The following is a 21,192-nucleotide window of genomic DNA, read 5'->3' as shown; positions in this document are numbered from 1 at the left end:
AGCACTGCTGCCGCCTATTGACTAGAGGCTTGTTTGTGGAACAAGCATGAATACAGACACTTGTACTAAAACCTCCTGCCTTTTGTGCCGCTTCCCAGTACATGAGAAGTGCTGAACCTAAACCCATCCTTGCCCCGTCGGCTCCGGTCGTTGATCTTCATGTTCCGGTTCTGCTAACTGTTCTGCTAACATTCTCTAGCAGAACAGTTGGATTTATGCTTAAATACTTTAGTTTTTACTAGTTTGGTGACTTTTGAAAGCACTAGATATCATTTGCATGTACCTGAGTAAAAAACAGCTAATTTGTTCAAATGTTTGATAACCTTCCACTTCAGTTATTCACAACTTTTTGTTGTTTTATCACATAAAGTTGCAGCAAGCTGCATTAAATTGTACCGTGACTAAATATGAGAAAGGCTCAAGGGGCGCAAAGACTCTCCCAAAGCACAGCACGCTGCTTTGTTGTTGCTGTGTGAAATGGCCTGAGTGACCGACGGTGGTTTTCTGTGTGCAACTCTTTCAGGTAATTGATGCAAACTACCTCAGCAACAACTATGCAACTGTCCAGGCGTGGACCAAGGCACACTCCTCATTTACTGGTGCTTCAAACTGTCTTCACTACCCAACCGCCTCCAAGACCGGCTTCTTACGGGGAAAATCTGGGACACGCGAACGCACACACACACACACACACACACAAACACACACACACACTAAGGACCACTGTGGTCACCTGGAGAAGAATCTGCAGTGGAGAGTCTTGTTTCTGTTTGCTAAACGAAGATTTAAAATCTGAAAGTCAGCGGTCGGAGAGAGAGAAATAATTATCAGTTTCATCTTAAAGGTGCTCAGATATGAATGTGGTATAACAAGGAAGGAATGAAATCCTTTAGACAAATAAAATCACAGCATGAAGCACACATCCTGTCAGCTGAATCAGGTGCCACACTCCTTCCAAAGCTTCACGTCATGTGTGTGTGTGTGTGTGTGTGTGTGTGTGTGTGTGTGTGTGCGTGTGTCTGTGTGTGTTTGTACACTGAAACACAACCCAGAGCCAGTCGTCTGAACTGGGCTCAAATATCATGCAGCTTTTGCCTCGCTGTATGCATCTTCTCTTATCCATTCTTCCCTATGAAGTTGAGTACATGTTGCATTTTTTTTTCTCAAGAAGAAAGATGAGGATCATTTGGTTTAACTTCACACTGGATATTAGGATGCAGATGTTCCAGTCTTGGGTGGGTAATTTGACACCCTGATATGTTTTCTAAAAACCAAAAAAAAAAAAAAATGAGAAGAGAAGATCATTTTGAGTTCCTGATGCATTGATTATGAATTGAAATTCAGCTGGAGTCAAATTAGACATTGGAATGAGGTGTGATTGACTGTATTTTCATCTAATATCAAGCGTTTAGCATATCAGCAAGGCTTATTTTGTGATGCTTATCACAGTTCAGACATTTCTCCTCTTAATAATTGAACTAATGAATGAAAAGTATGGAAAACATCTGTAGATGTTGCAACGATGTTCTTGATTTTTAGTCCTGGGGGTTCACATTACCAGCCGAGTATGTTTCAATCTAAAAAGATGAAATGGAAATGAAATTCACTAAACCACACGGCTCTCTGAGAAGGCAGCTGCTCTGCAGCGGCGGCTCGTTGTCGGAGTCTAGTTGAAGTTTGTGAAAAAGCTTAAAAGCAGGTGTACAGAATTAGAGAATTCAACTAGCTTCTCTATTTATTAAGATTTCTGTTTCTAAGTCAGTTTGATTAAGTCACACTACTACTTGGAATCATTTCTGCAGCCAGGTTTTTTTTGTTTGTTTTTTTTTAAAACAGAACTTAAGCTAAATTTTGCCCTATTTATCTTTGCTGCGCTTGGTGAAAACAACCACGCACACATACACAGGCAGACATGCAAAACCCTCAAACACTGGCAAAAACACAAACAAACAAAAAAAAAACACAAATTTACAGTGACCACAAGGAACTACTGGACTCCCTTCACACATTTGTTTGATTGTTAATTGTCTTTATTTTTTTTTAATTATTTGTTTGTAAACAATGTTTGTACTGTGAATGTGATTCATTCTCCAACTGTATAGTTGTGAATAATTCAGAAGATTATTATTTATGCTGTCCGTCTCTCCTTTTTGCCTTGGTGTTTGTTCTTCACTTTGAATTGTGTTGACAAAGTAGAATGCAATAGTGCGTGCGTGGATGTGTACTTGACTCACAGTCTGAAAACAATGGTGCTAAGTTTGGACTGTGCCTGATCTAATTTATTGTAAATTGAAATCAGAAAAAAAAACAACAAAAAAAACAAAAAAAAAAAAACAATTTGAATACTTGGTGCTCTACACAGGGACATTCGTTAGGCCGTATTTTCTTTGGCATTTCTTTTCTCATATTTAATATGCTGTTGTCTCAAGTTTTTAGCCTAGTGTACAGCAGTAGACGCCGCCTAATGATGATAAAGCTCTCCAGTAGCTGCCTCAGAGTCTGAGTAAAATAGGTGTTGATGTTTCTCCTACAGAGGGTTTTCATATAGAGTCGGACTGCTTTTTCCTCTCAGAAGTGAGCTTCTTATCTATCTCTCAGTGAATAAGACGCACTGTTTTTATATTTCGTTTTGTTGTTGTAAGTCTCCATCAAAGTTTTATAAAGTATGTATCTATTTACATCTATATAAGTAAATAAATATATATATGTATATAGCTATAAATGCAATATATACATATATATGTATATATAGAGTAATGAGGGATGTTTGGTGCTCACATTCTGACCCTTATTTTCAGCCTGTTAAACAGGAGGCTTGAAGCCAAGCTGAGCAAAGCATTACCACCTCGGGACCTTAAACATGGCAGCGTAGCACCACCTGAATCCTCGTGATGTAAACAAAACAGGACTAGATACTCAAACTGTGTGTGTGTGTGTGTTCGTACTTGAGCGTTAACACACACACACAGCGGTGCTGTAGCTTGGACACGCTTCGAATCCAGCACTAGAACTGTTATCACTTTAATCAGGTGTTTTTAACTCTTTGTTTTCTTTGGTTTTGGACCCAGATTCTGCAGAAGAAAAACAAAATAAAAGAGAAAGGAAGAAATGGTGCTTCTGTTTCAATGCAACGGCACTTCAGTTTTTACTGTCTAGATCTTTTTACTGGTGCATAAAAACGCCACGTCGGCGTCTTCTCCCACACTCGTCTCTTGATCTCTTCGTGACGAGGCCGAACTTTGTCAAGTGACCGTGTTGTGCGACCGCGAGCAGACATGCTGGTGTAAAGTACTTTGTGTTGATGATCGAGAGCAGCAATGCTTCCCTTTTAAACCTTATAGAGGAATTACACTTAAGCTCAGTTACGTGCGGGTGCTGTTTTAATTTTTTTGTTTCCTTTCTCCCCACTCTTACCGGTGCATATCTAAGGGAAGAACATTGAAAGCTTTATAGTCAAAACCTCCTGTCCTGTGCACTCCCCATGTAAACCAATGTTCTCACATGTGAGTGTTTAAACAAACAGAAGTAAGTCATTTTCAGACGTAGTTAGAGACTAGTCCATTTGTTACCAGCACTGAGAGGTATTTTGTAATTATTGTTGATGCTGTTTGGATTTTTTTTTCTCTCTCTCTCTCTTCCTATTCTTGGTGTTTGATACAATTGCAGTTACATGTAATGCTTTTTATGGTGTATGCAGATTCCTGTCAGGTTTTATTACTACTATTCAGACGGACAGCACGGTGCTCTCCTTCACTTAAAGAGTTGCAGATTTTGATAGATCCTACCCTCCTCCTGTTGTGCTGCAGGGTTTCATGGTTCCAACATGTTCAACCTGAGCTCACTTTGTTGCTTTTCGGACGGCCCGGTCCGACTCTCGGGGCTTTCCCTTGGAGGTGATTTGATGCATGTGCCACTAAGAAAAGTCTGCGCTATAAAAGGTTAAACGTGCTCAGTGCAGCTTTCAATCAGTTTTGTAGTTAACCCGCGCAGTAATATTTGAAATTCAAGCTTTTTTTTGTTGTTCTTTTTTTGCAATACTCCTGGTACGCCTTTGGTAGATGTGAGTTTTTGCTCTCAATGCTGTTTACTTCGAATCCTGCCAAAGGTCTTAACTCAGGAACCTTCCAACAGTTTTCTAGAAACAACTGTTTTGTTTCTTTTTATAAAAGGGCATTGAGTCCCAGTAGAATCTAAGCTCAGGACAAATTAACTCTGTGAGCATGCTTTAAAGCAAATAAAATAAATAAATAAAAATCTGTCTGCGATGTCCTCAGACCGACTCCTACTGGCGTGTGCGTCCACACCCCCAAGCGAAGTCGACCCCTTGTGAGTCGCTGTGATCTCCGAAAAGCCGTGAAATGTGCTTTTGACATCTTCCTCATCTCACAAATGCCCCTGTCTCGAGATGTGTCACCAAGAAGGAGGCCCGTCGTCCTCCCTGTCCAGCTCCCTTCCCCTGTTGTCGGGACGGGCAGCGCAGGACAGTCGTAACCTCGTCGGTGCGCTCGGTGACTGATTGGTGAAGCCAGGGCAGGTTTGAGGTGCAATAATGGCAAACCTACTTTCCAAAAAGGCCCTGGGTTTTTTTTTTCCTGAAACAATTGTTACTGTTTGATGTTGGTGCTTTTATCCTATGATGTTAAAATGAAACAAATGGAATTAGTGGGGCTTTTTTTCCTGCCTTTTATGTTTATTAATAAAAAAATGTTTCATATGATATNCCCCTCCTTTCTTTCCAGGAGGCAAAATTGTGTCCTCCAAACCCTTTGCACCTTTAAACTTTCGAATCAACAGTCGAAACTTGAGCGGTAAGATTTCTGCATTTAACACTTAATTTCTTGCTCTTAATTACTGTTTTCGGTTACATGTGTTGCTTCTGTGTTGCAGATATTGGCACGATAATGCGCGTGGTGGAACTCTCTCCATTGAGGGGCTCTGTGTCGTGGACTGGAAAGCCCGTTTCCTACTACCTTCATACCATAGACCGCACTATAGTAAGCACCTAATGCTCTCTCTTCTCTTTAATTACAGAAAAGTAGACATTGAACACTGAATATTGGAGTAGAGTGTAATACATTAGAGCCAACGAATGGACTGAGCCCAACACAGAGCCGCCTTGTGTTTTATTGAGTCACCGGTCCTGAGAATGAAGGACATAATGGTTTTCGCAGATTATTGCTGATTAGAAAGTCGTCTGTTTGCCATTTCAGCAACTTGTAAAAGCCTAGTAGGAGGAGGAAAAAGCTGTTGTTAGAGGCATTTTATTTTTATTAGCTCATAAATCCCATTGTGACTGTGTCTTGGCTTCAAATTGTGACATAATTGTTAACTTTTTTTTTAAGGCTAATAGAAACACTGATAGACCACATTGCCCCCACACCCCCGATCCGGCAAAGAGGAATACATTCTGTAAAGACGGTTCTCCCTGCGTCTTTCATGCCTCATTAGGTTATCCTGAGCTATTTCTGTAGCTATGCTGCTATAGATTTAGGCAGCTGAAGGACAAACTAACCACTTTTCCTTTTGCAAACAAGTACTCTCTTACTTGTTTGCATTATTTGCTGTTATTTCAACTGTTTAACTTGATTTTTCTCTCAGTTTTTTTTTTTCTCTTGATAGAAGCTACATCTGCTCCGGCCCTCTGTTTGGCTGCGGTACCTTCCTGGAGGAGAGCATCAGCTGAGATAATGCTGCCAACAACTAAACGTTCTTCTCCAATTAACTGTTTACTTTTCATCAACATAGAATGTACTCCTGGATCAGTGCTTCTGTCTTTTTTTTTGAGTTGTATCTGCTCTGTCCTCTCAAACCCCCCAGTCGGCCATGGCAGATGGCCGCTCGTACTGAGCCGGGTTCTGCTAGAGGTTTCTCCCCGTTAAAGGGGAGTTTTTCCTCTCCACAGTCGCTAAATGCAGGCTCAGTATGAGGGATTGCTGTAAAGTCAACGACACAAATCAAGCGCTTGCCTACTGTCGCTATGCGCTCGCCCGAGAGGAGTGAATGCTGCAAGTCAATGACTCGATGCAATCTGCTTGGTTTCTTTAGACAGAAAACTTTTTAAAATGTATTCAAATAATGAAATATTTGAGATAGACTAATTAAAATGTATGGAGGATTGAACTGAAAGGACTGTGTTATGAATTGGCGCTGTATAAATAAATTAAATTGAATTGAATAGAAAAACCAATATTGCGTGAAATTAATACCTGTATATGTAGTGACAACATATTTATCTAATACCTATATTTGCCTTGTGTTTCAGCTTGAAAACTATTTTGCCAGTCTAAAGAATCCTAAACTCAGGGTGAGTTGCATCAGAATATTTGAGTTGTTTCTGTATTTTATTATTATTTGTTTTTTTATCAAACAATAAATTGTTTTTACTTTCTGTTAGGAGGAGCAAGAGGCAGCTAGACGACGTCAACAAAAAGACACAAAGGACAGCAAAAGCAATAACACCACCCCCACAAAAACTAAGGAGCAAAACAAGGTAAGACCAGCACCCATTTTTATTATGCCTGTCATACCTCTCTGTCAGCCTATTGGACAAGTCTGGGTTTGGTAGTTGCCAGGAAAATGTTAAACCCCTTTGGGATGAATAAGATCAGAGTCTGCAAGCCAAGCCTTCTTGTCTAACATCGGCGTTTGACCTCACGCATGAGAGAGATCCTGGAAAAATGGTCAAACGTTTGCATTAATGGTTTAATCTCCGAATTTGTTGAGTGTCTCTAAACACTTTGTGTGTAAATCACGAATGTGTATTGGAGAACTCACATAAATCTCGGTCTGCGTCCAGCAGCAGCAGCAGCAGGACTCCGGTGGTGAGGAGGAGCGTCCTAGCCTGGTGACCGTGGTCAAGCCCCCTCCCAAACCCCGAAGAACTCGGCTGCTGGCCAAAGGTCGCAAGCTAAACAACAAGAAACGCGGTCGGCCCAAGAAAGCCACCCCTGCTGCTGAGAAGAACAAGAAGAATCAGAGCGCATTAGATCTGCTGCATGCTAAGACCCTTTCTGCAGCACCACCTCAGGGTCAGTGGGCTCACACATCTTTAACACACCATGCATATTGCCTTAGCAAAAAAACAAGAAAAAAAAAAAGTAACTAATGAAAGTTGTAATAACAATAAATATTAGGCTCAATTGCAAATGTTTTTGTGTATAGATGCATACCGGCCACCTCAGACTTCCTTCTACCAGCTACCTCCCAAGGTCCAGCACTATAATCCCAGTCAGCTGCTGATGAGCCCAACTCCTCCGGGTCTGCAACAACTACTTGGTAAGCTATTAAGCAGACGGATTATGATTTGAAAAAGTTTATTCTGACCTCTTTTTTTTTATACTGGTCACTTTTATTCCCATGCTGTTGTTTTTTTTTTAGATGGTTTCTCTTCATATACTTTTATATAAAATGTTCGTTCGAAACAATAGCGAATAACTGTCCAACGAGAGTGAATTTCCTGAACCAAATTGCAAACATTTTTTTCTGAACTCGTGTGGTTTCCAGATAACATCAAAGTCCAGTACCTCCAATTTATGGCTCACATGAAGACTCCTCAGTACCGCTCCAATCTGCAGCAGCTTTTGGAGCAGGAGAAGGTAACTGGTCACGCTCGGAGCCATTCTGCATGTTTTCATCACCGGCAACAAGAATCTCCCTCGACTCATTAACTTTGGTGTAAAGGTTGATATTCCACTTGACCTCAGGCTTGTTTCCGTCTTCCACTCTTTTCCCAGGAAAAACACAGGGATTTGTCAGGACAGGCAGAGCAGCTCCATTTGGTGTGTCAGTCTCACAAGGACAAGATTAAAGGACTCTTCCAAACCAAACTAGACGAGGTATGGGCACATCCGAACTCAGAATATTTTGAGTAGTGATCTATTTTTACTTCCTTTCCTGTACTTTCTACTTGGTAATGTTCCAAACAAAGATGTATTACATTGTTTTATCTATGACATGTCTTTAGCGACGCCTTTAACTCGCCTAAAAAGCAAAATTCCTTTAAGCCCTTTGGGAGACCTTGGTTTGATGATTATTTTGCTGAGCTTCATTATTAAGCAAATTACTTTCATTAACAGTAGGGCTGAAACGACTAATCATGATTAATCAATTATTGAAATTATGGTCAGCTAATTTAGTAACCCATTAATGGTTAAGTGGAGTATACAGACTCGGAAGATAAAAAGCCATTTGCTGAATAATCCTTAATTGCAGCCCTAAGTTATGGTGAGAAAGACAATGGAGAATTCACATTTAAGGGTGTTTGGACTAATGGACTGAAACACTCTGAATCCTAGAATACCTAGAAGGAATACCCCTCTTTGCTCCAGCTGCTTCAGGAGGAAGACTTGTGTTTGAAACTAATGCAGTATGAATTATATTTTTATTCCTAAATCTGTTTGTGAACAGCTTGGAGTCAAAGCTCTGACTGTGGAGGATCTCATCCAGGCTCAGAAGGAGATATCGGCTCACAACTGTCAGCTAAAAGAGCAAACCAAGCAGCTTGAAAGAGAAATGGCTTTCCTGAGGGACCACAGTCTGCTTCTGGTGAGACCCCAGAGCCTGTTAGCCTTGCTTTAACCTCCATTAAGTTACAGGTGCTGGCTCCCAATATACCAGAGGAAGACTCTGCTGTGCTTGTTACTTGCAGCTCAAGTCTCGATGCGAGGAGCTGAAGCTAGATTGGGGATCTCTGTGTTTGGAGAGTTTGTTGAAGGAGAAGCAGGCGCTGCGCAGACAGATTTCTGAGAAACAGAAGCACTGCTTGGAGTTGCAGGTAAACGCCACGCCTCAATATTTGGACTTTGATTTCAGCCGATAGAATGACTCCCTGCTTCACCGTCCTTCCCAAGCCCCCCTGTCATTCTGCGTTTTTAGTCCAGAAAAATAACTTTTTAAAGCTGTGTGTTATGTTTGAACACAACATAAACAAAGATGTTGAAAGTCAGACTTGGTTAGACTGACAGCTTTTATAATGACAGCTTATGTAACTTATGTTACATAAGCTGTAGACCTCAGTAAACAGTGTTATTGTTTTCATCTTTTACATTTCAACCTCATTTGCCTGTTTGGACAGAAAATCTCATTTATTCATTTATGCATTCATTTGTATTTGATTGGGAAAAGCACATGGGGTTCTAAAGCAACCACTGCTCTGTGCACTGCTAAGATATTAAATAGACTACACATTAAAACCTGACATTTGTTGCTAAACCCTTAATAAATTTCCTAGAAGCATTTAAATTTACAATAAATTTCAGATGAGCAAGTACTTTAAACACTTTAAATAGCAATGTTTACTCATCCTCTATTTGTACTCAATAGAATGGTGATTGCAGGGTAACGTTGAAGATTCTTCAGCTTCTGTTTTAATTTTCACATTTCTGTGAAAACAAAAGTCACTGCATGACTCTTCTTATTTTATTTTATTTTTTACCTAAGCTGTAATTCCTGAGTGTATGGCTGTTGATGAATGCATTTTGTCCTTCCTAATGGTTCCCCCTGCTGTTTGTTTCCAGATTAGCATCGTTGAGCTGGAAAAGAGTCAAAGGCAACAAGAGCTGCTGCAGCTCAAATCCTACAGCCCTCGTGATGGCTCCCCCTACAGGAAGAGTCTGGAGTCACGAGGCTCCACCGACATGGACTCTTCTAGGCTCGGCCTGTCGTCGGCCCCAGCACTGAACGGCATCAGCCCGGAGCTTTCGGTCAACGGGACGGGCTCGCCATGCTTCGACCGGGCTAACGCAAAAGCAGAGCTTTCTCGCTACCTTCCCATCTCTCCGGACCACGACGGGGTGGCCGCCGCCTCCGAGGCGCGACAGAGGCAGCAGAGCTCCTCCCAGCCTGACTACACTCGCTTCTCACCTGCCAAGATTGCCTTACGGAGGCACCTGAACCAAGACCCCACTGCCTCTGCTCACTTAAGAGGATCGGGCCTAATGACGTACAGGTGAGCTTCTCCTAAAAGCTTACACGGAGAAAGAAAGATGTCGTCCGCCTCCTGAATTTATCTCTCCGTTCTTTTAGGGATCTCGGAGGTGTTAACTCCCCTCATGGAGCCAAACAAAACTGTCCTTCTCCCAATTCATCTGATTCTCAGTGTAATGTGAAAATCTCTGACAGGGTAAAAATTTAGCTTCTCTGTTTTTTTTAAACTGATTTTTATTTGTCGCTTTTCAGTTGTTTTACTATTTCACTCTTTTTTGTATTATGTACCAGAATGTATTATGTAGCAGAATATCTATAATTCATTTCAGTAGGCAACATTTAGTAATTTATTAAATCAATGCTACGTCTTCTAGACTAAGAACAGATATGGTAAGGATCATTTTATCCGCCACAACCCTGCAACTTTGAGATCCTTCCGTTCTTCTCAAACGCTTAAATCAAATAGCTGAATTCACAACGTAAACTGATTGTTGGAGCAGGAAATATTTGTCTTGCCAATGCTGCCATCTCCTGACTAAATAAAGCTTTAACTTCAGTTGAGCAACAACGTTGAAAACATATTGATGGTAATATTTCTCCAGTTTTTAAAGCTAGTTTTTACTCGAGTGGTGAAGAGAAATTTAAATTATTCTGCCTACAAAAAATATATATATTTTTTTTAAATAAATGCATTTGGCTTTAGTAAACAAAACTAAAATGATCTTGTTTGCTGTTTTCCAGGTCGGTAAGGAGAGGAGTCCGTCAGTTCAGGGTGACAGCATCACTAGCCTTCCCATCAGCATCCCTCTGAGTACTGTCCATCCCAGTAAACTTCCAGTCAGCATTCCGCTGGCCAGTGTGGTGCTGCCCAGTCGGGCTGAGAGACTTGTACGTTTTCTCTTCACAGTTCCTACATTACAATACCTAGACATCTCTGCCCGACTTTTAGTGTGAATAATTGTTCACTTTCAAATAGTTAGTACTTGTGTTATTGGTTAGGTTCCATGTTAAATTGCTACTGTTTATAGTCAGTTTAAATATTTGTTTCTGCCTTTTACCATTTCAGAGAAATACTCCCAGCCCTGTGTCTCAGTCAGGTCAGACCAACGGTAAGGAGGATTCGATAATCAATCAGAGTTGCCCATAAATCAGTTTTGTTGCTAAACTACTGATAACTACACGCTTTGTAAATGTTTCTTTATAGCCCTTCTGACATTTAGCTTACTAAAACTTGTACAAACTTGTTTTAAAATATCTTTATACATCTTTTGTCCTTACTCTGATGGAATTTTTAGAGAATTCGCTGATGTAAAAACTTGTAACGTTACATCTTCTTCACTCTGTTGTAACGTATACAAAGAAGAGTGCTGTCAGTGCCACCTGTTAGTTTAGCTTGGAAAAATCTTAGATTTTTAGGTTTTTGAGCTCTCAAATCTGTTCTTCAGCAGATTTTTACTGAATTATATGTGTATTTATCAACTTGAGTCTGATGTGGCATATCTTATTTAAACTCAGAATGTCTTAGATATGTTCTTTGTTTGGGTCTGACCTTAGACTGTTCCATCCCTGCAGGATATTCATGTAGCTCAGGGCTAATGAATGGAGGTCCCCACCCTGAGGACCACAATGGTGCTTCTTTATCACCTCTTCCACACAGCAACAGTCCTTTGACGGGACCAATGGGTCGAGGCGGTCCCATCCAGAGCCCGTCGCTGAGCACCGGAGGGGTGCTCCACTATGCCGACGGACCCCCCAGGATTCTTCCTGAAGACGGAGCAGAGCGCCAAGGTGAGGAATCCGACACAGAGCTGCGAGACGGCGACCCGCCGAGGAAGATTTTCTCGCCGTCTTCATCTCCGTCTTCCTGTTCGTCAGGCAACGGGAACTGCGTGACTGGAGGATCACGCCTTCATCATCACGCTGGCTCGACCAAGCAGGGATACCACAGTAACCATGGGAACCACCACCACCAGTCTCCGAGCACACAGCACGCACACACGCCAACACACACGTCATCCTCCCACAGCTTCGGCTCTCAGGAGGGCCGGAGGCGCGGGAGGAGGAAACGCAGCTCCACCGGGGCGGCGGCCAGCGGATCCCCGAAGAGGCGCTCCTTCCCCGGGGTCAGCTCCAACAGCCACTCATCAGGATCCCCACTCAACATCAACTCCATGGCGAGTCACTAACGCACCTGGAAACATGAAGTTGTAATCCTCATACTGTGGTTGCCAGATTGAACTTTACTTTAATAGGCGGTTAAATGAAATTGTCTGTCTGAGCTAACAGAGCTTTTTCTTGTTTACCTGAACAGGTGAACAACATCAACCAGCCTCTGGAAATCTCCGCCATTTCTTCTCCAGAACAATCAAGCCGCAGCCCCCACGGTCCCGACCTGGACCAGCCCCCCGTCTTGAAGAGAGAGCGCCCCCTGGAGCTCAACGGTAACGGTCGATACTCGACCACTCCCAGCTCGGACGACGAGGACTCAGGATATCCTCCCGACAGCTCCAGTTCCCGGTAATGTAGCGCTTCAGAAACGACCACAAATGTTGCCTGAACTGTATCTGTTACAAGATAACTTCCTGGTCCTGGGTTTAGTTGCAGATTTTTTCTTTTTCCCGTTATTTCTCCAGGTCTTTTTTTGTTTTTTTGTTTGCTTCTGCTGAGAAAATAATTGTTTTTAGAATTTTATTTATTTATTTATTTATTTATTTTTTATTGAATATGATTCAGTTCTGGTTAAAAGTTTAAAAAAAGGAAAATAAGTGAAAACATTTATATGTTTTTCTTGTTCCTGAGCACTTTAAGACATCTACATTGAAAACTGGTCACACTCATTGCTTAGATGTGATTTTTGACCCATTTTTTCCACAAAAACTGCATTTAAATCCTAAAGGAAGTGGGATCCTTTCAATGCACTCTGATCTTCAGTTCTTATATTTCTAATTTTACATAAGTCAGGTTACCAGCTGGGTCACTCCAGCAGAGTCTTTCTCTGAAATCAGTGTAGCGTTTCCTTGGCTTTGTTTTGGGACTATTGTGTTGTTCGGAAATCCGGACACTTTTCATCTTCATATTCTTATCGAGAATATCCTGGTCGGTTCATTCATCCTCCTTCACTTACAGGAAGTCTGCCAGTCCCGTATGCTGCAACACAGCCACACTCTTTATGTTCCCATCTGCAGACTTCTGGTGATTTAGGGGAGATGAGCAGAAGCAGCCTTCCTCCTAGCATGATGTGTTCACTGAAATCCAAACAGCTTTCTCTTCATCTGCCCAGACTGCTTTTCATTGTCAAATCTTTCAAACAAACTTCAGCGTGCTTTTGCTTCAGCAGTGAAATCAGTGATATTTCCAGAAAAAACAAACATCTTAAAACTACATGAAAAGTCATTTTAATGTTAAAAGAAAAGACTTCTACAATTATCTAGATCTGACCTAAAGTAGCTCGGTTCGTCCGCTTTTATTTATGTAAACAACTGTCTGTTTCAGTTGTTTTAAAGTTTTGATACTAATAACAATTTGATGCTAATGTATGAAAAGATAAAGTATATCCTTATCTGTAAAACCGTTACCATGGTATCACAGGATGCTCAACATTCCTGATTTGAATCTTTTTGGGATTTTTTTTTTTTTTATGTAGTTCATTCTCCTGATGTTACAACTTTACTCTTGTAATATTATTAATTTATTCTCGGAACAAAATAAAATAACCAGGCTCTCATATTCCATCAGAGTTCACCTGAATTCTAAGTCCAAATAAACTTAAGAAGTGAAACACGCTTGTCAAACAAGATGGCCGCCCTGTTCATTCTGACATCACTCTGAACTTTAGAAACCCAAGGAGTGCATTGGTGGAGGGAGGAGAGGGGGGGAAGTCCAGATTTTCCAAAAATTAAATTGTCAAAAGTCTGTCACTAAAACTAAGACATTCAAATTGTTAAGTTTAAATTCTCACCAGAGTTGTATACCTTCTTAATTCATCGTGTGAGTTGTGCCACATGGCTCATGCTTGTTTTGTTTGTCCCTTCTCTTTTAGCATCGAAAGAAAAATAGCCACTATATCACTGGAGAGCAGAGATGGGCATGGTAGACTGGGTGACGGGGAGCGAGGTAAGAAGAGAAAACCGCGCGCTTTGGGAAACGTTTTGCTCATGTAGCCTTTTATTAGTTATTAGGAAATCGACTGTCTTTTCTTTCCACCCAGGAAGGAAATCTGGTAGCAGCAGTGGCAACAGCACAGGCAGTGAGGCCTCCTCTTCGTCCTTTTGTTCAAACAGCAAGTGGAAATCAACGTTTTCCCCCATATCAGACCCCAAGCAACCCAACTCGGACCTCAGGCAGGGGGGCTCCCCGTTCAGCACAGGGGGCTCGAGCCGAAGCACAGACTCCGATTCGGACTACAAGCAGCAGAATGGGAGGAAAGGGGGCGACGGGGATTCCTCCAGTTACATGACCCCCAACCCTTTCCTCAGTCAGGAGACGGGAACGTGGGCGGTAGCCAGCAACGGCGTCCAGGGAGGGACCGCTTCGGACCAGCGGCAGGTCCTTCAGAAGCAGAAGGGCCCGCGCGACTGGGAGCTGAAGACCGCCAGCAGCATGGCCAGTCAGAACCTCTTCATCGCCGCCGCTGCCGCCAGCAGCGGAGGAGGCATTCTGAGCGGGAAGGTTGGGGGCAGCCCTGTGGCGGTGTCCTCAACCACCGGCCCAGCGATGGGGCAGTACCTGGGCTCCCAGTTCCCACTCGGAGGAGCCTCGGTCCTGCAGTCCTTGTTCGGGGCCCAGACGGGTGTCACTGTGAACGGGACCTCCCGGCTCGTGAACGGACACTCTGCCCTCGGCGGCTTCTCCAGCGCAGGGCTGGCAGGGGGAGCAGCAGGAGGTGAGCATCACTGATCATCTAGCAGGTTATCATCAAATGTAGGAACAGTCAGAGTGAGGTCTTAGTTTTATAAGAAAGGTGAGTGGGAACACAGCGTTGCTCTGTTTTTGTTTTTGTTTTGTTTTTTTGTCTGAATGACAGACTTTCTGTGCTGCTTTGCTTCCTACATGGACTGGCTGCTTGAATGATGCAATTAGAAACGCCCTGGGACAATGTTAGGAACAAATGAAGGAATTCTGTAACAAAAGTGAATAGAAAACAAAAACAATTGACAAAAACAAAAGTTGAACGTTTAATCCCATGTCATTTTCCTGGGGTGTATATATTTGAGTTTTTGTGTCAGAGTCAGTTTACTAAATCCTGTTTCTCCGTAAATTAATTGAATCTCTTACAGGGCTGGGCGTTTATCGTATCGTTTATCATTTATTGCGGAAAAACTTCTTATCGTGATGAGAATTTTGATTTATTGTTGACTTGGTGAATTTCAAATAATGTTAAATACAAAACAAAATGATTGATAATGTTATTTTTCTCCACTGCTAGTTCCACGAGAGAATCAGTAAATGTCAGTAAACTGAAAGATGTGACAAAATGCAGTTGCTGTAAATCTTTACGTAAGCGGCGTCCTGAAGAATCCCGTTTCAAATGGGAAGGCTTTTCAGAAATAATGTTTGTGGTGCTACGGATGCTGTTCCATGCAGTCACAGACATACAAAGAAGTGAAGTAGTATTATTTTTATCGCCATCACTATAGTACCACAAATTATCGCGATAAAATTCAAATTTCTTGCCCCCAGCCCTAATCTCTCAGTTTTTCTGCAGCTAGCAGTGGACTGACTCTGTTTGCTTTTATTTTTTTGCCTGCTTGTCTCAGACTTGCCTGGCGCTTGTGCTCAACCCGGCTCAGCCCTTGCTTCTCTCTTTGTCCCCCTGTCCTCGCTCTCTCCGCTGCTGTCATCTGCTCTGTCTTCTTCCGCTCTCCACTCTCTCGCCCGTTTCTGCTGTGTGATTTGCAGGTATTTTTCACCATGTGGTTCCCTCAGCGTCCTCCCATCAGTTTGGGGCGACGCTGTCCACCTCTGGAGGCCTCAGCTCTCTGCTCAGTCTCTCCTCCTCTTCCTCTGCCTCCCCCCAAACCCAGCAGCACACCACCGCGCCGCCTGCCCCCACGCGCCTCACCTCCGTGTCTTCATCTGCCCCACTCTCGCTGTCCCAGGCCCAGCACAGCCGCACGCAGTCAGTGCTGCACAGCCCCTCCCCTCCCACTCTCTCGCTGCCCCCTCCACCACCCCTTCACAGTGTCCCTTCCTCCTCCTCGTCCTCTTCCTCCTCAGCCTCCACACACCCTGACGTCTCGCCGTCTCCTAGGTCAGAGCCCCTCCACCCCTCGCGTCTGCCCCAGCCGTCCCTCCATCACCAGCGAATACACTTATCTCTCTCTCTTTCCATCACCACCTCCTCCACTGCTTCAACTTCTGTCTGCACCACTGTCGCTGCTTCCCCCTCCCTCCCCTCTTCGTCTCTGTCCACCTCGTCCTCGTCTCGTCCATTCGCAGTGCACTACTCCCCCCGGCTGCCCCTGCCCCCACTGCCGAGCGTCTCGGGCGGTGGCGGGAGCATGTGGAGGACTCAGGGCATGCATGGGCCCCACACCGCCGCCCAGATCCCCGGCTCCCGACCCAGATAGCGTTTGGGCCAAGGGGCAGTGGGGAGGAGGGGATGAAGAGGGGAAGGGCGGAGGGCGATCAGAGGGTGGATAGAGAAAGATAGGGAGAGAGAGACAGAGACAGGATACCTGTTTTCCCTGTTTTTCTACCAGCTGTTGTTCAGAATGAACAAGGTAAGGAGACTAACAAATGTCCTGGGCGTTTTTTTTTTATCATTTCAAAGTGTGCGTTGTTAAGGTATTAACACCCCTTGACCATTCCATGTTTTGTCAGGGTGCTGCAGCAAAAAAATCTATGTATTTTAACAGGATTTTGTGTGATAGACCTAAAAGTAGTGCGTAACTTAAGTGCATGGTTCTCAAACTCTTTTGCACATAAGATCTGAAAAACGTGATATGCATTTTTGTTGTTTTGCTGCAACTTTACCCACAAAGGACTTGACACACAGAGTAACAAACGTATCTCAATGCTGACAGCCGACGTCCTGAAATATTTGTCAAAGTTCTTAGCATTCGGCCTTGGCCTTAGTCTGGACTCCATCCCTGCTCTCATTTCTCTTGAGAATGTGTGATTCTTTAGAGGAAAAGTACAAATTATTCACTGGGATGTGCATTTCTAGATTAAACACAGTAACATTCAAAACTTGTTTAAAGCTTTAAGCTTTGGTTGCTTGTCAACCTTATAAGCTTAGAAAGATATACAACTTTTGTAGCATTTTTTTCTTTCTTTCTTTTTTGCTAAATTTGCAACACTGTTTAAATTTAGTGTGCCTGTGTTGCAGGCTACTTCTTCTCAGCACTGCTGCCGCCTATTGACTAGAGGCTTGTTTGTGGAACAAGCATGAATACAGACACTTGTACTAAAACCTCCTGCCTTTTGTGCCGCTTCCCAGTACATGAGAAGTGCTGAACCTAAACCCATCCTTGCCCCGTCGGCTCCGGTCGTTGATCTTCATGTTCCGGTTCTGCTAACTGTTCTGCTAACATTCTCTAGCAGAACAGTTGGATTTATGCTTAAATACTTTAGTTTTTACTAGTTTGGTGACTTTTGAAAGCACTAGATATCATTTGCATGTACCTGAGTAAAAAACAGCTAATTTGTTCAAATGTTTGATAACCTTCCACTTCAGTTATTCACAACTTTTTGTTGTTTTATCACATAAAGTTGCAGCAAGCTGCATTAAATTGTACCGTGACTAAATATGAGAAAGGCTCAAGGGGCGCAAAGACTCTCCCAAAGCACAGCACGCTGCTTTGTTGTTGCTGTGTGAAATGGCCTGAGTGACCGACGGTGGTTTTCTGTGTGCAACTCTTTCAGGTAATTGATGCAAACTACCTCAGCAACAACTATGCAACTGTCCAGGCGTGGACCAAGGCACACTCCTCATTTACTGGTGCTTCAAACTGTCTTCACTACCCAACCGCCTCCAAGACCGGCTTCTTACGGGGAAAATCTGGGACACGCGAACGCACACACACACACACACACACACAAACACACACACACACTAAGGACCACTGTGGTCACCTGGAGAAGAATCTGCAGTGGAGAGTCTTGTTTCTGTTTGCTAAACGAAGATTTAAAATCTGAAAGTCAGCGGTCGGAGAGAGAGAAATAATTATCAGTTTCATCTTAAAGGTGCTCAGATATGAATGTGGTATAACAAGGAAGGAATGAAATCCTTTAGACAAATAAAATCACAGCATGAAGCACACATCCTGTCAGCTGAATCAGGTGCCACACTCCTTCCAAAGCTTCACGTCATGTGTGTGTGTGTGTGTGTGTGTGTGTGTGTGTGTGTGTGTGCGTGTGTCTGTGTGTGTTTGTACACTGAAACACAACCCAGAGCCAGTCGTCTGAACTGGGCTCAAATATCATGCAGCTTTTGCCTCGCTGTATGCATCTTCTCTTATCCATTCTTCCCTATGAAGTTGAGTACATGTTGCATTTTTTTTTCTCAAGAAGAAAGATGAGGATCATTTGGTTTAACTTCACACTGGATATTAGGATGCAGATGTTCCAGTCTTGGGTGGGTAATTTGACACCCTGATATGTTTTCTAAAAACCAAAAAAAAAAAAAAATGAGAAGAGAAGATCATTTTGAGTTCCTGATGCATTGATTATGAATTGAAATTCAGCTGGAGTCAAATTAGACATTGGAATGAGGTGTGATTGACTGTATTTTCATCTAATATCAAGCGTTTAGCATATCAGCAAGGCTTATTTTGTGATGCTTATCACAGTTCAGACATTTCTCCTCTTAATAATTGAACTAATGAATGAAAAGTATGGAAAACATCTGTAGATGTTGCAACGATGTTCTTGATTTTTAGTCCTGGGGGTTCACATTACCAGCCGAGTATGTTTCAATCTAAAAAGATGAAATGGAAATGAAATTCACTAAACCACACGGCTCTCTGAGAAGGCAGCTGCTCTGCAGCGGCGGCTCGTTGTCGGAGTCTAGTTGAAGTTTGTGAAAAAGCTTAAAAGCAGGTGTACAGAATTAGAGAATTCAACTAGCTTCTCTATTTATTAAGATTTCTGTTTCTAAGTCAGTTTGATTAAGTCACACTACTACTTGGAATCATTTCTGCAGCCAGGTTTTTTTTGTTTGTTTTTTTTTAAAACAGAACTTAAGCTAAATTTTGCCCTATTTATCTTTGCTGCGCTTGGTGAAAACAACCACGCACACATACACAGGCAGACATGCAAAACCCTCAAACACTGGCAAGAAAACAAACAAACAACAACAACAAAAAAAAAAAAAATTTACAGTGACCACAAGGAACTACTGGACTCCCTTCACACATTTGTTTGATTGTTAATTGTCTTTTTTTTTTAATTATTATTATTTGTTTGTAAACAATGTACTGTGAATGTGATTCATTCTCCAACTGTATAGTTGTGAATAATTCAGAAGATTATTATTTATGCTGTCCGTCTCTCCTTTTTGCCTTGGTGTTTGTTCTTCACTTTGAATTGTGTTGACAAAGTAGAATGCAATAGTGCGTGCGTGGATGTGTACTTGACTCACAGTCTGAAAACAATGGTGCTAAGTTTGGACTGTGCCTGATCTAATTTATTGTAAATTGAAATCAGAAAAAAAAACAACAAAAAAAACAAAAAAAAAAAAACAATTTGAATACTTGGTGCTCTACACAGGGACATTCGTTAGGCCGTATTTTCTTTGGCATTTCTTTTCTCATATTTAATATGCTGTTGTCTCAAGTTTTTAGCCTAGTGTACAGCAGTAGACGCCGCCTAATGATGATAAAGCTCTCCAGTAGCTGCCTCAGAGTCTGAGTAAAATAGGTGTTGATGTTTCTCCTACAGAGGGTTTTCATATAGAGTCGGACTGCTTTTTCCTCTCAGAAGTGAGCTTCTTATCTATCTCTCAGTGAATAAGACGCACTGTTTTTATATTTCGTTTTGTTGTTGTAAGTCTCCATCAAAGTTTTATAAAGTATGTATCTATTTACATCTATATAAGTAAATAAATATATATATGTATATAGCTATAAATACAATATATACATATAAATGTATATATAGAGTAATGAGGGATGTTTGGTGCTCACATTCTGACCCTTATTTTCAGCCTGTTAAACAGGAGGCTTGAAGCCAAGCTGAGCAAAGCATTACCACCTCGGGACCTTAAACATGGCAGCGTAGCACCACCTGAATCCTCGTGATGTAAACAAAACAGGACTAGATACTCAAACTGTGTGTGTGTGTGTGTTCGTACTTGAGCGTTAACACACACACACAGCGGTGCTGTAGCTTGGACACGCTTCGAATCCAGCACTAGAACTGTTATCACTTTAATCAGGTGTTTTTAACTCTTAGTTTTCTTTGGTTTTGGACCCAGATTCTGCAGAAGAAAAACAAAATAAAAGAGAAAGGAAGAAATGGTGCTTCTGTTTCAATGCAACGGCACTTCAGTTTTTACTGTCTAGATCTTTTACTGGTGCATAGAAACGCCGCGTCGGCGTCTTCTCCCACACTCGTCTCTTGATCTCTTCGTGACGAGGCCGAACTTTGTCAAGTGACCGTGTTGTGCGACCGCGAGCAGACATGCTGGTGTAAAGTACTTTGTGTTGATGATCGAGAGCAGCAATGCTTCCCTTTTAAACCTTATAGAGGAATTACACTTAAGCTCAGTTACGTGTGGGTGCTGTTTTAATTTTTTTGTTTCCTTTCTCCCCACTCTTACCGGTGCATATCTAAGGGAAGAACATTGAAAGCTTTATAGTCAAAACCTCCTGTCCTGTGCACTCCCCATGTAAACCAATGTTCTCACATGTGAGTGTTTAAACAAACAGAAGTAAGTCATTTTCAGACGTAGTTAGAGACTAGTCCATTTGTTACCAGCACTGAGAGGTATTTTGTAATTATTGTTGATGCTGTTTGGATTTTTTTTTCTCTCTCTCTCTCTTCCTATTCTTGGTGTTTGATACAATTGCAGTTACATGTAATGCTTTTTATGGTGTATGCAGATTCCTGTCAGGTTTTATTACTACTATTCAGACGGACAGCACGGTGCTCTCCTTCACTTAAAGTAAAGAGTTGCAGATTTTGATAGATCCTACCCTCCTCCTGTTGTGCTGCAGGGTTTCATGGTTCCAACATGTTCGACCTGAGCTCACTTTGTTGCTTTTCGGACGGCCCGGTCCGACTCTCGGGGCTTTCCCTTGGAGGTGATTTGATGCATGTGCCACT

General features: G+C 42.3%; 2 protein-coding genes across 6 annotated transcripts in view; both read left to right on the top strand.

Moving 5' to 3' along the window:
* The window catches only part of dot1l (DOT1-like histone H3K79 methyltransferase), a 28,081-nt gene extending 25,775 nt beyond the window's left edge, over positions 1-2,306 (top strand). For all 5 annotated transcript variants that reach the window (XM_016663625.1, XM_007577216.2, XM_007577215.2 and 2 more), the window contains one exon: positions 524-2,306. Coding sequence is in view for 1 of the 5 variants with exons in the window: in XM_016663627.1 (XP_016519113.1) it covers positions 524-531 (8 nt within the window). In the remaining 4 variants the exon portion in view is untranslated. The remainder of the gene's footprint in view (positions 1-523) is intronic.
* Positions 2,307-4,405: 2,099 nt separating this feature from the next.
* On the top strand, positions 4,406-19,663 carry LOC103155507 (histone-lysine N-methyltransferase, H3 lysine-79 specific-like). Its single transcript, XM_016663623.1, has 21 exons — positions 4,406-4,499; positions 4,740-4,808; positions 4,888-4,994; positions 6,179-6,304; positions 6,395-6,490; positions 6,794-7,028; positions 7,162-7,275; positions 7,504-7,595; positions 7,734-7,835; positions 8,407-8,544; positions 8,648-8,773; positions 9,516-9,946; positions 10,024-10,120; positions 10,666-10,812; positions 10,991-11,033; positions 11,497-12,098; positions 12,236-12,441; positions 13,964-14,037; positions 14,132-14,806; positions 15,823-16,646; positions 17,791-19,663. Exons 1-20 carry the CDS (start codon positions 4,406-4,408, stop codon positions 16,491-16,493), a joined length of 4,245 nt encoding a protein of 1,414 aa, XP_016519109.1. The 3' UTR covers positions 16,494-16,646; positions 17,791-19,663.
* Positions 19,664-21,192: the final 1,529 nt, after the last annotated feature.

This window comes from Poecilia formosa, unplaced genomic scaffold (assembly GCF_000485575.1).
Source record: "Poecilia formosa unplaced genomic scaffold, Poecilia_formosa-5.1.2 Scaffold432, whole genome shotgun sequence".
In the NCBI taxonomy this organism is placed as follows: domain Eukaryota; kingdom Metazoa; phylum Chordata; class Actinopteri; order Cyprinodontiformes; family Poeciliidae; genus Poecilia; species Poecilia formosa.
This window is presented reverse-complemented; position numbering and strand designations above follow the sequence as displayed.

Excerpts from the sequence above, each read along its gene's own strand:
- LOC103155507 (XM_016663623.1), top strand. The coding sequence starts at position 4,406 with ATGTGTCACCAAGAAGGAGGCCCGTCGTCCTCCCTGTCCAGCTCCCTT. Across the intron at positions 6,491-6,793 it reads AAACTAAGGAGCAAAACAAG|CAGCAGCAGCAGCAGCAGGA; the intron begins GTAAGACCAGCA and ends TCGGTCTGCGTC. Across the intron at positions 14,807-15,822 it reads GGCAGGGGGAGCAGCAGGAG|GTATTTTTCACCATGTGGTT; the intron begins GTGAGCATCACT and ends TGTGATTTGCAG.